The sequence below is a fragment of the Coregonus clupeaformis genome, chromosome 6, assembly GCF_020615455.1.
Source record: "Coregonus clupeaformis isolate EN_2021a chromosome 6, ASM2061545v1, whole genome shotgun sequence".
Taxonomy (NCBI): domain Eukaryota; kingdom Metazoa; phylum Chordata; class Actinopteri; order Salmoniformes; family Salmonidae; genus Coregonus; species Coregonus clupeaformis.
Genome location: NC_059197.1, coordinates 1,369,230 through 1,387,197, shown reverse-complemented (window position 1 = coordinate 1,387,197; position 17,968 = coordinate 1,369,230). Strand labels below are relative to the sequence as shown.

The following is a 17,968-nucleotide window of genomic DNA, read 5'->3' as shown; positions in this document are numbered from 1 at the left end:
CGCGCTCTCTTGTGCATATCAATTTCCCCGGCCCCCCCCAAGAGCCTCGCACAATCCCTCACTTTGCTATCCCGTAAATCACACGCTTTCTTTTCCACTGCACACCCAGGGCCCAGGCTAGCGTGTGTAGTGTGATGGAGGTCTGGTCCCTCCTGGCGTGCTCGCTCTCTCAGCTTCCACCATGGAGCTCAGCCCCTGGCCTCTATCTATGTTTTGGTGTGGAAATTACAAAGTCATGTTAACATGACATATTAGCTATCGGTGGCTAAAGTTAGCTGAAATTTGTAGTGGCTGTTTAAAGAAAACCGAACCATGGATTAGTTTCTCCTGGTTCATAAGACTACTTTCAGGGTGAGGAACCATCTAACATCAAGTTCTATAATACTTTCTCTCTCTCTGTTCCTCTTCTGTAGACGGAACCTGACCAAGTTGTCTCTGATCTTCAGTCACATGCTGGCCGAGCTCAAAGCCATCTTCCCCAATGGCCTGTTCCAGGGGGATAACTTCAGAATCACCAAGGCTGACGCCGCCGAGTTCTGGAGAAGATCGTTTGGGGACAAGTGAGTCCACCTCTGCGCTCTACAAAAAGTAGACATTTACTGCACGCTAGCCAGTCATAGTGGAAGTATTTACATCTAAGTGGTTAGATTGGATATATTGATGCACCACATGATGGAAACAGGAAGAAAGAAATGCCTTTTCAAGCTACGTGAGGTAGCCTAGGTAAGCAGATAGAAAGTAGTTAATTGAGTCTCTTTTTATTAGTCACATTTTTGTCAATCACCATAAACACCCAGAACCAGGAAAAGCAACTGGCAAAATTAAGCCCACAAGATTTCATATGGCCTGACGAAAATGTCTCCATAAAAATAACAAAATCATCCCGTGGCATAATGTCGCTGCTGACCCCTGCCCTAAACACTATTGTTGCACTGTAGCGAATAACATGTTTGGAACGTCCATATTCAGGGTAGAATCAGAAGTGGGATCGGACATCGTAAGTGCAATAACAGGGAAGGTTTAATACAATACATCAATGTTGCTTGTTCTACTCGATGGGTATAGTAAGCATGTTGTCCTGATGTGTTTTCAGGACTATAGTGCCTTGGAAGGTGTTCCGGCAGGCACTGCACGAGTTCCACCCAATCAGCTCGGGCCTGGAAGCCATGGCCCTCAAGTCCACCATCGACCTCGCCTGCAACGACTACATCTCAGTCTTCGAGTTTGACATCTTCACCAGGCTCTTCCAGGTTGGGCCTACACTCACACGCACATGCACACTCACACACACACACACACACGGACGCATTCAAACACACACGTACATGCGCATGGACACACAAAAACAGGCACACAAGTGCATGGATGCACACACACTCGTATGCATGGTCGCATGCACTCAAACACACACACACACACACACACACACACACACACACACACACACACACTCTCACACACAGCCCCCCTCGTACTACACACCACTGCACCAATGTACACAATTTCTCTTGAGAGATGAGTTGAGAAAAGAGTCTAACAATGGCCATTATTGTGAGTGTTTGTGTTGTGTATCCCAGGTATAGTCCTCCATAGTTCCACCACACATCGTTGTACCATCACTAACTCCTATCTACGGTTTAAAAGTCGGGGGTAATGGGCCAAACAATGGTCATTATTGTAGCCAATAGTCTCTCACCATAGCCGCACTTTCTAATTACACATGAGTTTGGCAAAGTGAGACTATTGTGGCCATGTGTGTTTCTCTGCTATGTGGAATTGGGTGGCAGTGCCTGCTGAGAGAGAGGGGGCCAGTGTTTTGAGTTGAGTTGCTGTGTTGCGTGTCTCCAGGCTGAATAGAGGCCTCTTGCTGCCCCTTGTTGTTGGCATAATGCAGTCTCCAACTCTTTAAGAACCTATGCACTTTACAGCAGTGGTTCTCAACTGGTTTTGCTTCAGGACCCAAATTGAACCAGGTTGTCTTAGTCGCAATCCAATATTCGCATCGTGATTTTATTTATTTTTGCCAAAATGCAATCTGGAAAGCTATATTTAATTCTATATTGATAGTAAATGTGCCAGTTTTATGACAAGGGAACAACACTCACCTTTTTCATTGTCAATAGTTCAATTTTGCCCATATTCTGGTTTGAGACTCCAAAATCAACCAAATCCACTAAATAAATAACTCTAAATTGAAAATACTATGATTGAAGAAAAGTAGTTGAGGTTAAAACATTATTATTTCTACACATTTTCTTCCTGGTTTTAGTCATTTAAGTTCAGACTGCAGTATAAACCTTTTTTTAAAACACTCACGACCCATTCAAAACATGCGTCGCGACCCACCAGTTGAGAATCACTGCTTTCCAGGGAGTCGGGACTGGATGAAATTGGTAAATGCCTAGGAGATGAGTGGCTTTTTTGGGCTAACTCTATCAAGTATATAAGTGGCCACTGTACAGAGAACAGAGGGCGCTTACTGGGCCATTCTTTCACTGCTGGTTAGCTGTGAGGAACAAACTGTACTACAACATACCCGTCCTGTCACAAAGGACCTCGGAATCTGACTAGTCCATTGGAAATATGGAAATATTTTTGCAATTTTCATCCATATGTGACAAATCTCTAATCTAGTTGCATTGAAACAAGTTCTAGTGCCGGTTTCCCGGAACACAGATTAAGCCTGGTCTAGGACTCATGTAGTTTCAATGGAGATTAATCTGTGTCCGGGAAACCAGCCGCTGCTCTTCTTCACACACGTCATGTTTAGTGCTGCTGTGCGTGTTTTTCCCCGGAAGTAATTGTCTCATTATAGGGAGCTCTATGATGCATGAAGCACTGGGCTGTATTCATTAGGGCACACACCGGAAAATATCGTAAAACATTTTGCGATGGAAAATGGAAATTAGTGTTTCTTATTTGGACAAGTGCAAGTAGTTGTTCCTTGTTTCAGTCCATTTTCTTCTGTTTGGTGCCTAATGAATATGACCCACACCACTTACATGCCAATTTCAAAACCTAAAAGCTAAGGTTTATATAAATGCTTCCCTTTTAGTCATCTGTTTATTTTGTTGTTACTAAGGGACGACTAATATTTGTTTCCTGAGGGGAAGTGTACTTCAGTCTGATTTGATGTTTTTTTGTTATTTCATTAGGCCCTAGCTAGCTCCCTGACTTGTGTGATAGTGAGTGGAATGGATACAGTGCGACCTAGGTGGCTGTCTGTCTGCGAGTCGTGCTGAACAGCTGAATACAGACTCATTATTTGGGTTTTGGAAGCGCCCTAGAAATAGCCGTGGTGTGTTTGCCGAGAGCGCTCGTTCTTTTGAATTCCCTGCACATCAAGGTCATGCTTCTCATCAGCATGTGAATTCATCTGTATGATAGCTAGATAGTGGAGACACTGCAGTAGGGCACAATTGGATGGAAGCATCATTTCCAGTTAGTAACACAAGACAGGGTGGTCTGGTTAAAAGTAGTTCACTAAATGGAATAGGGTGCCATTTGTGACATATCCATTTGCTACATGCTAGCTTCCTTTGTACGATAGCCAAACTGACGATAAAGATACCTGTAGTAGTAAATGTATAATTATGACTGCTGTCTGCCAGAGATGTCTTAGCGCAGGAGCCATAGTCATAGACATCTGATGGTTAGGTTTAGTGCATTAGTAGATTTGCTAATGGCTCATATCGGTGATGCTGCATGGATGACACTCAGCACCTAGTAGTGCTTGAGGTAAAGAGGAACACGTATGAGAATAGATGTGAGGTAGCTTTCTTTCTGGTCATATTGTGACTGAATCTGAAGTAAAAGCTGAAACAACCGACTGATATACCCTAGCTGACTCAACCCGTGTCCTAGGGTTGTGTACATTGGGCGTAGACTAGGCTAAGAAAAGCATCCTAATTTAAATACTTTCACAGTTACAGACACTTCTTTTAAATTACATCTGAAAATGCATCTTTAGAAGAAGTGACAGGGCGGCGGTTTGCAGTCTGTTGGGTCACCATACATGCATAGCCCATTATTGGTTAACTGTGTTGAACAAGGCTAGGTCTTTGGTCACTGTGTTTCCACTTAATTTTGCCTCCAAACCATCAGCATGAGTTCACTTCACTTCACGCTTTCTTTCATAGTTTTTGACGTGTCAAGAGACCTCACAAACTCACTGGTGTGGATCCCCCTTCGAACTGCTACGTATGCTAGCTAATCGCTAAGTACATTTTAAAGGAGTTTGTTATAGCGCATTAGCTTCCATTGCTAGCAGTAGAACACTGGACTAACTCTATTTCCTCTTTCCTCTTGTCACCACACATACATTTTAAGACCAGCCAGATGAAAATAGTTCCTCATGGTGTGTCAGTGTACTCAAACAGGCAGGCGTAGTGCAGCGCAAGGTGATTTACTCTTAGTACAGTAGCTTCTCACCATCGTTACCACATTACCATTCCCAGGGGCCAGATCTGATATGGAGATAGGGTTGCATCTCTGGAGAAAGTAAAGGGAGCTTTCATGATTTGTTAGATTTGTTTGCGTTACTCTCCACGTTGTACCACTCTGAGACATTTGACATTTGACATTTTAGTCATTTAGCAGACGCTCTTATCCAGAGCGACTTAGTTAGTGAGTGCATACATTTTCATACATTATTGGTTAACTTTGTGCCCGTGTGTGTGTATACAGCCTTGGTCGTCTCTGCTGAGGAACTGGAATAGCCTAGCGGTGACTCACCCTGGCTACATGGCCTTCCTCACCTACGATGAGGTCAAGGCCCGGCTGCAGAAGTTCATCCACAAGCCTGGCAGGTCAGTGAGAGAGTCTACATACAGACACAACAGGCACATGCACCACTGACATGCACACATCAACACACGCTCACACACACTGACACAGCGTATGCACGCTGACGCACGCACACCTCAGCCATATACACTTTCTCTGCTATTGTCAAAGCACAAACCCAGTGAGAGACGATGATATTTATTATAAACTGGGTGGTTTGAGCCCTGAATGCTGATTGGCTGACAGCAGTGGTATATCAGACCGTATGCCACGGGTATGACAAAATATTTAATTACGTTGGTAACCAGTTTATAATAGCAATAAGGCACCTCAGGGGTTTGTGGTATATGGCCAATATACCACGGCTAAGGGCTGTATCCAGGTACTCCGCTTTGCGTCGTGCATAGGAACAGCCCTTAGCCATGGTATATTGGCCATATACCACATCCCATCGTGCATTATTGCTTAATTATACACTTTCATTCAAGTTACCATCGCATTATAACCATGACTTTGCATATTCACATTTTTTTTCTCCAACATGATGTGTGATTGTCACTGACTTGAGTCTTGCCCATGCTGTCACATACTCTCACACTCCAAAACAGCTACTTAGACTACTGTTAAACACACTACATTCTTACAGTCTCAGTCTGTCATGAGCTTACACACACTAACAAACTCGACCTTTACACACCGTGGCGAGCACCACCAGCTTGGCTGTCTAACGCACACTTACACAATGACACAGAAGGCGCCAGTCCGCCCTCACCCCCTGGTCTCACGTGCCCCCTGTGGCACATGGAACAGCATGGTACCTAGCATCAATAGGCCTATTGTAGAGACTGGGCTGATGTCAATACTGGCTCCAACAGAGGGCAAGTGTGTGACACAACACAGCAAGTATTTAGCCTTCATTCACCTCTTACTCCTAGATGACAAAATTGGTGACTCTTTATAATGATTTTAATGAATAAGCATTACTTAACTATTTATGGGTAGTGTATTCATACTAATAATACTTGAGGATTCTGTGATGTATAAACATGTACTGCATTGTAAGCTATGTGTGTGTGTTTGTGTGTACACACTCTCACACTATAAGCAATACAATTTATAAGCATGTACAGTATATTGTTTACAAAAGCTTGTAATGCCTACAATTGCTTTATAAAAGGCTTGTTAATTAAAAATGTATATCCTTTCGTATTAAACTCAGGACAGAGAAGCTCACCAGGAGTTTGCTTAGGGTGTTTTCCCTGTGTTTATGTTCCACAGCTACATCTTCAGGCTGAGCTGCACGCGGCTGGGCCAGTGGGCCATCGGCTACGTCACTGCAGATGGGAACATCCTGCAGACCATCCCCCACAACAAGCCCCTCTTCCAGGCCCTCATCGACGGCTTCCGGGAAGGATTGTGAGTTCACCAGCCTCTCTCTCTCTCTCTCTCTCTCTCTCTCTCTCTCTGTGTCTGTCTCTATCTCGGTCTCTCTCTCTCTCTTTCTGTCTCTCGAACTGTGTCCGTCTGTCTGTCTTTGTCTGTTTCTCGCTCGTCTCTGTATCTATTTCTCGCTCTCACTCTCTCCAGTCTCAACCCAAGAGGTGATCTTTCTATAAACCATGTGGATAATTTGGCATCTCAAAGTCCCTGTGCCACTGAACTCAAACCAACACGTCTCATGTTGCATCGGCCACGACTCCATGTCCTCCTCTTCTGTTTTCATAAGCAGCAGGAGAGTTTGATTTGCAATGTGCAGTCAGAGGTTTGGGTGGATAGTAGATATAATGGTGTCTCCTGTGTGACTCTAGTCAGTAGAAGTGTACTTGATATGGGGAATAGGGTGTAATTTGAGACACAACTTATGTGTGTTGGTTTTCCCTTGTGAGTGACCAGAGTTCCGTCTACTACAGCAGTGGTTCCAAACTCTTGTCCTCCAGTACCCCCAACAGGTACACCTTTCTATTGTGGTCGCAGACAAGCACCCCTGATTCTACTTGTCAACTAATAATCAACTCCTTGACAAGTTGAATGAGGTGTGTTTGTCTGGGATTTCAACAAGAAAATGGACTGTTGGGGTTCCTCGAAGACCGGTTGGGAACCACTGTCCTAGAGTATGCCAGTATTCAAACTTCTGTTTTGTTTTCCCACGGGGGGCCAGTATAAAAAAAAATATATACTAAAAAAATAAATATTTTAAATCAAAAATGTATTCACTAAATGTAAGTCGCTCTGGATAAGAGCGCCTGCTAAATGACTAAAATGTAAATGTAAAGCGATTTGCTTTGCAAAGAGCCTGACACATGTGTTCTATAAAGCCACTATGCAAAGTATCACTAAGGCCTCAAGGTTACATGAAAAACATAGTCAAAAACATACAGTATGGCTGCGATTCAAATGACACCCTATTCCCCATAAAGTGCCGTGCTTTTGATCCTATTTGGCAGCCCTGTGTGGCTCTAGTCAGTAGTAGTGTACTTGATATGGGGAATAGGGTGACATTTGAGACACAACCTATGTGTGTTGGTTTACCCTTGTGAGTGACCAGAGTTCCATCTCCTCTGCCCAGCTACCTGTTCCCTGACGGGCGCAGCCAGAACCCAGACCTCACAGGACTGTGTGAACCCTCGCCACAAGACCATATCAAAGTCACACAGGTGGGTCTCTCTTATCTCCATCTGTCTCTCGTATTCATAACCTTACATACTGCACTTCCTGAATCTTGGGTCCTGCTCTGTAGAGAAAACGTTTTGAAACGGAGTGAAACAGCGTACTATCTGAACTTGTCCAGTAGGAAATTCTAATTTGTTTTCTGTTTCAAAATGTTTTTCAATGGTGTGCACTACTGAACACGACCCTGGCTCCTTTTTGTTGCCTTATAAGAACCAAACTAAACTAAGGGTGCTTTAATGTGCTCTATTTGTATTTACTGTACGTGTTATCCTGCGCTCAGGGAGGTCTGCTGAAATCCCATGGCTGACTATGTATCTCTGTGTGTTTGTCCTCAGGAGCAATATGAGCTGTACTGTGAGATGGGCTCCACCTTCCAGCTGTGTAAGATCTGTGCGGAGAACGACAAGGACGTGAAGATCGAGCCCTGTGGTCACCTCATGTGTACCTCCTGTCTCACCGCCTGGCAGGTACTGTACGCCTAGTCTCTCTCACACTGCTGGGTAGGGGCGGGTGTTTGGGTCAGTGGGCGGAAGTGTGTATGTGGGTGTATGCATGTGCATCCTCATATAGTCATGAATTTCCGTAATCCCTCTCTCTCTCCCTCTCTCTGTTCTTTTCTTCTCCTTCAGGAGTCGGAGGGTCAGGGCTGCCCGTTCTGCCGCTGTGAGATCAAGGGCACGGAGCCCATCGTGGTTGACCCCTTTGACCCCAAGGACCCCATAGGGGGCTCCTACGGGGGCTGCAGGGGCATGTTCGGGGCGGAGGGCGCCCCGTCGCCCAGCTACGACGATGACGAAGATGACCGGCTGGAAGACCCCCACCTCATGATGAGCAAGCTGGCCTGTTCCAAGGTGAGCGCCGTCTAGATGGGGCCTAAAGCTGATATGGAGCTCTCTTCCTGGGTGATGTTTCCCCTAGGTACAGGTCTAGGATCAGCTTCCCCTCCCCAATCTTAACCTTAACATTAGTGGGGAAAATGCGAAACTGACCCAAGTGTCTAGGGACAACTTTACATTACTCTTCCTCTATCCCTGGGCTACGTTCAGCAAGGCACAACATTGTGGACCGTTCAGATAGAAACTTATTATTTGTGACTGAATTTTTCTCAAAGTTGGCCTACTGAATGTGGGCATAAAGCCTACTGAAATCCTTGTGGACTATAGTTGTGCACCCCTGCTGTAAACTGAACTGTTCTGAGGTACTCTTCCTCTCTTTCTCACACCTTCAGAGTCTAAGATCACATAGCTTTCATCTTTGACTTCTAAGGTCAGGGTTAGCTTTGCTTCTTCCAGGTGTTTGATGTGCAGGGCCCTTTTCTCCTGTTGTGAGCCAGCATCTTTCAGCTGTCCCTTTGTAACACGTCAGAACTCAGCCAGTGGAGTAAGCTTGAATAGACTAATACTTTGAGAGTGAGACTACACACAGCTTTGATGTGATGGGAAATGTTTTCTCTGGTATTGAAGAGTAAGTGTGCAGTGAAAAGTTTCTAGAACTCTCTCCCTGAGCTGTGGGGTGATGTTGTTGGTACGTTGCAGGTGGAGCGGCCCCCCTCGCCCATGTCCCTGGCGCCCCAGTCCTCCCTGCCCCCCGTGCCCCCCCGCCTTGACCTCCTGCATCACCGACCGCCCAACCCCCCAGGAGCATCCAGCCCAGGGGCCACATCCAAGGCAAGCTCTCTGCGCATTCACAGTCGAACAGCAATAGACAAATGGGAATGTCACAAGTTGAAATGTGTGTGAGAGAGGGTCCTATTTAGCCACTGTTGGAGGACAATTTAGGTTGAATAGAAATAAGTAGTAATAATGTATGATTTGATAGCACAAACCAAAATCCTCAAAAACATTTGTTAAAAAAACCAAAGTGTTTTTGGCATGATAGCTGTTAATTAATGTGCTTCCTTGATAAGTTGACAAATTCTCCTATAAAGTAGACTACTTCTTCCTTTTGAAAACAGATTAAATTGATTGTCCTCATGGTCTGTAATTGTGCTCTCCTTTCCCATAGGCATCCTCCCACCACAAGGACAAGCCTCTCCCCCTGCCCCCAGCCCTGAGGAACCTGCCGCCCCCTCCTCCCCCAGACAGACCTCTCTCTGCCGGGCCTGACGGGTGGCTCGGCAGACGGCCACTACCCTGCACCCCCCTGGGGGAGCTCAAGCTTCCCCCTGCCCCGCCCAACCGCAACCTGGCCGACTGGAACCCCAGGCCAGTGCCCAAGGCCCCCGGACAGCCACCCGGTGTGGGAGACACGCGGGGGGTCCGGGAGCTCTCCAACAGACACTCCCTCCCCCTGGCCCTACCCTCAGCCCTAGACGGATGCACGGACGGACAGAAGAACAACAGCTCGCTCAGTCTGGACCATCAGCTGGTGAAGGGAGTCCAGGTCTAATACTAGCTTCTATTAGAGCAGTTGATTAAATGTGGTTTCACAGACATGGATTGAATCTATACCAAGACTGTGTACAATTGTGTGTGAATGTGTAGGGATCACAAATTGGTATTTACAGAAGTAGGACTTTAGCTGTGTCATGTCTGTCTTCTATGTTCCTCCCCAGAGTTTTGCAGGCACGGCATCTGGCAGTCAGGAGTACGACAACCCCAAAGTGAAGCCTTCTGCCTCGGCCAATGCCATCTACGCTCTGGCAACAAGGTACAGTACAGTACTCACACTCCTCTCATTGCTGTGTGAATGTGGTATTTCCTGTATAAGGCCAGGGGTTTTTCCTGACCAAGTGACTTTACCCAGAAAACTCTGTCCTAGGTATAGCCTATCCTCAGAACCCAGAGTTTTCCCTGATCAGGTCACAAAATCCCTTGGCCCTGGTTATATTAACTGTCCCCTTCTCTCTCCCTGCGTTGTCAGACCCCATCCAGGTCTGAAGCCTGTGGCTGGGGAGGAGGCCTATGAGAGTGACGAGGAGTCCGACTACATGATCCCCACGTCTCGGCCCGTCCTGGCCCCCATCGCAGCCCCCCTTGTGGTGGCAGAGACCCCAGTCCCCAAACCCCCCCAGGCCAGCTCTCTTAACTCATGGTAAGCACCCTCTGCTATAAGGCAGTATCCCCGCTCATTGAGAAACATTGAAAAGTGTCACTGTAAGTTAATTGATAACTTTGATGATATCGTAGGGATACTGTGTGCATCTTCAATTATGTATTTTCTTATTCTGACAATTGATTGCCCGTCAATAGTGAAAAACCCAACAAGTGTAAAAATATATATATATAATAAAAGTAATATCTGCCCATTTGATGTCATGTCCTCTTAGTCTCCCTCCCCTTCCTGTGTTTGGTAGGCCCATGCTGAATGACCTGGATGAAGGACCTCAAATGTATAACGCCCAGGCCCTCACAGCCTCCCTGCCTCACCTGGCCAGAGACTCTGGTACTGCCCTACCACAACACTATGGCTGTGAGCCAAATGGCACCCTATTAGTGCACTACTTTTGACCAGTACTTTATGACCACTCTCTGTTCTAAACCCTATCTGCTTCTGCTTATTATAAACACGCATGCAGTATACCCCATCTTTGCTAGTTCAGCACTCCAGCTCTATTCTCATTTTAGCCCACCGATCTAGCCCACTGTATTCTATTCTAGCCCACTGTATTCTATTCTAGCCCACTGTATTATATTATAGCCCACACTATTCTATTCAATTCCATTCTATTCGAAGAGATTAAAATGCCATTGTTTCATTTCGCCCTTCTGACCACACTGTGAATCCCTCCGTTCCCCAGATTGCTCTGAGCTGCCCCCCCTGGCCAGTACCAATGGCCCCATCTGGGAGTCCCCCTGCCCGGTCCGGGAGCCCCCCGAGGAGGTAGAGGAGGAGAATGGCTACGACATCCCTAAACCAGTGTTTGCCGTGGCCCGACGCACCCTCTCCGAGCTGGGGGCCGCCGCCTTCAGCCGTCTCTCCATGGACAGCGAGCCCGGAGCGTCCACCTGTAAGGCCCCCAACAACTCTGAGCCGGTGATATAGTTCATTTGTAAGGTCAGAGGTTTCAATAGGGGGTAGTTAAAGAGCCGCATGTGGCTTCAGAGCCACGAGTTTCAGACCCCTATAGTTCATTTGTATTTTTTCCTGACCTGATCAGACCAGGGAACACTGGGCCCTAGGTAGTTTATTTGATAGAGACCATGTACAACAAACGGTGCATCAGATTTGAGCTAGATGAATAGCCAATTCTTATCTGCAGTTGTAAGATATAGGCTGTTAGTAGAGCCCAGAGTTTTTTCCGGCCTAGTCATGTGTTGAGGAAAAACTCCTCGCCCTGTGCGTCTCAAATGGTTGACTAACTCTGGGTATTTAACCAGGTTGTCCCTGGTGTTGTATTCCTATATTTATCCATTTTAACTCATAGAGCACCCTTATACCGTCTTCAAGACTTACGATTGCGAATCAAGATTTGGGCAGGAGTACTGAATTGTAATGTGGATGCTGCTTGTTGTTCTGTGGTTTTTGATGTGAATGCTGTTCTATTCTCCTCCCTGTTCTTCTAGCCTTCTCAGAGTCCAGCGACGCCCCAGAGCGGCCTCCCAAGCCCCTCCCCCGCCGCATCAACTCAGAGCGCCGGCCCAGCCCCATACCTCCTGGATTAGGCACTGGAGGAGGAAAAGGAGGTGGAGGAGTAGCCAACCCCCAGATTACCAGCGAGATCGAGCATCTCATGAGCCAGGGCTACACATACCAGGACATCCAGAAAGCCCTGATGATTGCACAGAACAATATGGAGATGGCCAAGAATATCCTGCGCGAGTTTGTCTCCATTCCCTCCACGGCGCACATTCTTACATAGTACCTCCTCTGCTCCAGCTCAGCCCAAAGCCCATCGCCTACGGTACTAGCGCTTCAGTGCTAACTGGAGCCCCTGCAGTCTCATCTCCAGCACCCTCTCAAAGCTAGCTCACTGCTAACTGTGTGTGACTCCGAGCCCTGCACTCCACGCGTGTCCGGACGCCTTTTGTAATGTGCTGCAGGGCCGCTCTTCATATCCCATGGGGTGAAGTGGTGATGAAGGCTCATCCCGCAACCGAAGCTTCGACGGTCTTTCTCAGTCGTTTTCGTGTCCTCTCGAGGCCTCTCTACCGAAATGTAATCGACACCTCGCAAAAAAAAAAAACATGTACGTGTGTCTATATAAGAATTTAATATATAACAAAATATATATTAAATGTGTATAATGTATACATATATATATTTCCAATGAGTTCCGCTTCGAAGGTCATTTTTTTCCTTCATGTTAAGGATAGATTGCAGAGGACAAAGATAGTGGTTCTTTGAGACTGCTCTGAGGGAGAGAGCACCCTTCTATAGTCCCCAGCCCTCTGAGTAGAGAGACGGATTTGGTTTAGCATTCAGAAGCAGGCGTTTCCTAGACTCACAGCAGAACATTTGGCAACATGTCAAAAATGGCCTTTAATGATATTGCTTCGATACCTTTTGGGGAAATTAATCTGTGTGTTGTTGTTTGCCTCACAGTAGCATGATGTTAGTGTTAAAGGTCTGGACTGTCGTCTCCAGTTATGTGGGGGGGGGGTTGTTTTCAAGTGATCTACAGCTATGGGAAAGGTTAACCCACAGGGTATGTGTCTTTGTCTGGGAAGTGTGTTAGGTGTGTCTGACCATTAACTTGGCTAGTAGGGTAGGGACGCGTGATGGCTGACCTAGCTCACGATTGACAATTTCACTTAACCCCAGTGAAAAGCAAAGCTGTGTTTGACTGTGTTATTAGCTATATGCATCATTTTCTACTGTGGGTAGTATTATTTCCTACATCTAACCACCCCTAATCACCTTGTCAGTGATTTTGATGACAAAACTGGGACTGGGAAGCCTGTGTTTAGTTTTTTCAGTAAGACGGTTTTTAGAGGCAGTCCTGGATCCACTGTTAAGCCATGCAAATGTGTGATACGAACTTCGAATGACTTTGTCTGTGTTAGCACAGTGGGGGGGGGGGGGTTCTCTCTCTCTCTCTCTCCCATTCTGTCAGATCTAATCAATCGAAGCCATCTGGGAGGTCCCGATTGGACAATGACCCAATCCCTCTACTATTCCTGTGCAAAATGAATGTGGAATGAATCGTTCTTCCTTAAATGTAGTGCTCTTTCTAAACACACTTCTCTCTACCAATCGTCTGAATGGGAGGGGCAAAGTGTACTGAAATCTAATGGTGAGAGAAAAAGGATTGACAGATTCTATTAAAGGCCCAGTCCCGGGCCAAGATTTGATGATGCATTGAAAACAGCTCAGACATGAGGAGAGCTTCGTCCGAGACGTATACCGAAGCTGTTCAGCATTGTGGGGAAAAAATGTGTTGTCCGTTACTTTAATAATATATTATTATTATAATGATCGTTATTGTTATTATTAATTCAGAAGTGCTTTACTGCTGCTACTATTGTTAGTGCTATACAATTAAGCCTTAAATGTACATTTGTGAATATTGTTGTTTAACCTCTCTTTTTTAAAGTGACAGTATCTAATTTGTAATCTTTATTTGGTGATGTAGCATACTTGAAATTGCAAGCAGCTTGGGTTGTGCAAATCAAGCTGACTTCAGTTGGTTTCCCATCTTTAGGATAGTGTTGGACTGGATAGCCTTTAGAGGAATTAAGATGACATCATAAATGGCACTGTCAGCATATTGACCTAAGTGGTAGCATCGGCAAAACGAACAATGTGATTGATGAAAAGGAACAGTGTCATAACTCAATCAGACGTCCACTTTAAAGGGGAGTACATCTAATCTAGATGAAATTGGGAGTTGTGCGAGCGTTGTCATTAAGGATCAGCTTAATTGCACAGCTGCAAAAAGCCCAGTAGCTTAGTGAACAAGGACATGTTGAGACGCACGCCCAAAATGTTGACGAGTTGCAGCCCATAAAGGAACGGGAAAGAAAGTTGCACATTCTATACAACTCTTATTTATTTTCGTAAACCCTTTCGGTCACACAGTGACAGGGTTATAAAGAGTGTATTACTTCATTTCTCCTATAGAGATATTACAACCATTGTTTGGGTCAACGCAACAGCAGGGTTTGTGGACCAGTTGGGAAAGTGGACATTTTGTTCTATGTTTTCGATTGTTAAACACTTCCTGGTTGAAAGAGGACAAACACATCTTCATCTGTAACTAGGGTTGCAGAATTCCTGAAATGTTCCCAAAATTCCCAGGTTTCCCAGAAATCCCAGTTGGAGGATTCCTAAGTTTTAGGATTCCCTCCCTGCTTATTACCTCCTGATTCCAGGACAACCTGGGAATTGTGGGAATATTTCTTGAATTTTGCAATCCGATCTGTAACTCAGGAATACCATTTGTACAAGACAAGTGACTTTTCACATGGACTGTTCCGACTAGTCTTGACTCAATAATGAGTTGACAACACATTGTTAAACTAACCAATGCACTCATTGAATACAGTAGGTGCATCATGTTCCTGTGTGTCTAAATGATAGGTCTTCATTCACTTTTGAGTTTTCCGATTCAGTGGTTATAGGGCCTTCAGAGTTTCAACGCAGTCGACAAACTTCTATTTTTGGGGAGGCCATACCGATGAATATTCGAAATCCACACGTATTGAATTGACAAAAGTAGCCTATTAATAATTGTCATTATAAAGTGCACACCATCTTGTGCTGACTGCTATTACATTGTTGGTTAAAATGTAAAAATTGCACTGGCTCAAATCCCCAGACTTTTCTCTCCAGGACAGGTACTATTGAGGTACATTGGCTTCACCCCTAAAGGTAGAGAAGCTCATTTAATGGGATTGCCGCCAGGGCTGTAGAATCATCGTATAGGCTAGCTTCTCAACTGTATCTCACAGTCTCCAGACTGGAAGAGGTTTGTGGTGTCCTTAGTTTATTTTTCTTCTGTTATTAGTTGCCTTGAGCAAAACGTTGACGTAACTTTTGAATGCACCATGTTCAATAGGGATTGTGAGGTTTCAGAACAGAATCGCTTTTCCTTTCATCTTGATTACTGTACTGATTCTTGTCTATGTATGAACATGTATGTATGTATGTATGTATGTACAGTGTCTTCAGAAAGTATTCATACCCCTTGACTTATTCCATATTTTGTTACAGCCTGAATTCAAAATTGATTACATTTTCTTTTTTTCTCACCCATCTACACATAATACCCCATAATGACAAAGTGAAAACATGTTTAAAAATGTTTGCAAATGTATTGAAAATGAAATGCAGAAATATCTAATTTACATAAGTATTCACACCTCTGAGCCAACATATGTTATAATCACCTTTTGGCAGCGATTTACAACTGTGATTCTTTCTGGGTAAGTCTCTAAGAGCGTTGCACTCCTGGATTGTATAGTATTTGCACATTATTCTTTAAAAAATTATTCAAGCTCTATCAAATTGGTTGTTGATAATTGCTAGACATACATTTTCATTTTCATGGTTTTTCAAGCAGATTTAAGTCAAAACTGTAACTCAGGCACTCAGGAACATTCACTGTCTTCTTGGTAAGCAACTCCAGTGTAGATTTGGCCTTGTGTTTTAGGTTATTGTCCTGCTGAAAGGTGAGTTCATCTCCTAGTGTCTGGTGGAAAGCAGACTGAACCAGGTTTTCCTCTAGGATTTTGCCTGTGCTTAGTTCCATTCCTTTTAATTTTTTTATCATGACAAACTCCCCAGTCCTTAACGATTACAAGCATACCCATAACATGATCCAGCCACCACTATGCTTGAAAATATGGAGAGTGGTACTCCATAATGTGTTGTGTTGGATTTGCCCCAAATATAACCCTTTATTCAGGAGAGAAAGTGAATTGCTTTGCCACATATTTTGCAGTATTACTTTAGTGCCTTGTTGCAAACAGGATGCATGTTTTGAAATATTTTTATTCTGCACAGGCTTCCTTCTTTTCACTCTGTCAATTAGGTTAGTATTGTGGAGTAACTACAATGTTGTTGATCCATCCTCAGTTTTCTCCTATCACAGCCATTAAACTCTGGAACTGTTTTTTAAAGTCACCATTGGTCTCATGTTGAAATCCCTGAAAATGTTCCTTCCTCTCCAGCAACTGAGTTAGGAGGACGTCTGTGTCTTTGTAATGACTGGGAGTATTGATACACAATCCAAAGTGTAATTAATGACTTCACCATACTCAAATGGATATTCAATGTCTGCTTTTTGTTCTTTTTTTTCATCTACTAATAGGTACCCTTTTTTGCAAGGCATTGGAAAACCTCCCTGGTCTTTGTGGTTGAATCTGTCTTTGAAATTCACTGCTCAACTGCGGGACCTTACAGATAAGTGTATGTGTGGGGTACAGAGATGAGGTATTCATTCAAAAATCATGTTAAAGTATTATTGCACACAGAGTCCATGCAACTTATGTGACTTGTTAAGCACATACGTTGCATGGACTTTAGTCTTGCCATAGCAAAGGGGTTGAATAATTATTGACTCTAGACATTTTCAGCTTTCGGAAAAAAAATCCACTTTTACATTATGTGTAGGCCAGTGACACACAAAATCAAAATCTTATCCATTTTAACTTCAGGCTGTAACACAACAACAAAATGTGGAAAAAGTGAAGGGGTGTGAATACTTTCTGAAGGCACTGTAAGTGTATATTGACCTTTTTTCTGCATACTATACCAATTTGTGCTACGATACTGTCACTTTAAAAATGAAGTGTATAGTTACTGATAAATGTGGAAATTGTTGTTTTATTTCATTTTGCATTCCTGTGCATGTGATTTTATTTGTTATTTCTTTCCCCAAAGGTTTTTGGTTACTTTTCTGAATAATTCTGTGAGCAGTGCCATATGTTTATGTGTCGGTAATGTCCTCCTGATGACTAGAATAAGGCATTGTCTGTGTAAGTCGCTCTGGATAAGAGCGTCTCCTAAATGACTAAAATGTAAATGTTTCAGCCCGTTGGTCTAACAATCGAAGATAGTCCAGTATTGCTTCTTACCTATTTGCACCCCTCTGCCTATTGGACGACGTCACCACATTACAAATCAAACGCCTTTCCTCAATTGGAATTGTTGAACTTTTTACCAGAAGAGGGAGCTGTCTGTCCACGATGCCATTTTTCTCTTAAACAGTCAAGGCGTTTATTTAACTTTTTGATGGTTTTTAATGCTCCTTACTTTGGAAGTATGCACAGTGCTATACTGTTTATTAAAATAATAGGTAAAGACGTCATGTCTCAGTCTCTGTTTAACGGTACTTATCCATTGCTCAAGGACTGTGTTCAGCTATCTCTCTCTACTCTGGTTCACACGTGTCGCGACACCTGTGTTGCAGAAAAATACATTTTTTTCAGCTGTCTAGTTTTTAAGCCATGTTTTATACATAACATGTCATTGGCTGCTGATTGTGCCCCAGGCTTGCTGTTGGCTTGGACTTTTGCAGGACACTTGTCCAATCCCAAATCAAACCCTAGCCCTTGCCCCCTATGCACCTTTAGGAGTAATATGGTAAATTGCTCCTTCTCGCCCTCTGATAGGAAAGGAGGCATTTTCT

General features: G+C 44.3%; 1 protein-coding gene across 1 annotated transcript in view; it reads left to right on the top strand.

The window, feature by feature from the left end:
• The window catches only part of LOC121567354 (E3 ubiquitin-protein ligase CBL-like), a 30,925-nt gene extending 15,388 nt beyond the window's left edge, over positions 1 to 15,537 (top strand). The window contains exons 3-16 of the mRNA XM_045217187.1: positions 414 to 560; positions 1,094 to 1,250; positions 4,687 to 4,808; positions 6,064 to 6,201; positions 7,352 to 7,439; positions 7,791 to 7,922; positions 8,085 to 8,306; positions 8,991 to 9,122; positions 9,460 to 9,837; positions 10,010 to 10,104; positions 10,318 to 10,488; positions 10,751 to 10,839; positions 11,195 to 11,404; positions 11,961 to 15,537. Of these exons, the coding sequence (XP_045073122.1) occupies positions 414 to 560; positions 1,094 to 1,250; positions 4,687 to 4,808; positions 6,064 to 6,201; positions 7,352 to 7,439; positions 7,791 to 7,922; positions 8,085 to 8,306; positions 8,991 to 9,122; positions 9,460 to 9,837; positions 10,010 to 10,104; positions 10,318 to 10,488; positions 10,751 to 10,839; positions 11,195 to 11,404; positions 11,961 to 12,256 (2,377 nt within the window). The 3' untranslated portion in view covers positions 12,257 to 15,537. The remainder of the gene's footprint in view (positions 1 to 413; positions 561 to 1,093; positions 1,251 to 4,686; positions 4,809 to 6,063; positions 6,202 to 7,351; positions 7,440 to 7,790; positions 7,923 to 8,084; positions 8,307 to 8,990; positions 9,123 to 9,459; positions 9,838 to 10,009; positions 10,105 to 10,317; positions 10,489 to 10,750; positions 10,840 to 11,194; positions 11,405 to 11,960) is intronic.
• Positions 15,538 to 17,968: the final 2,431 nt, after the last annotated feature.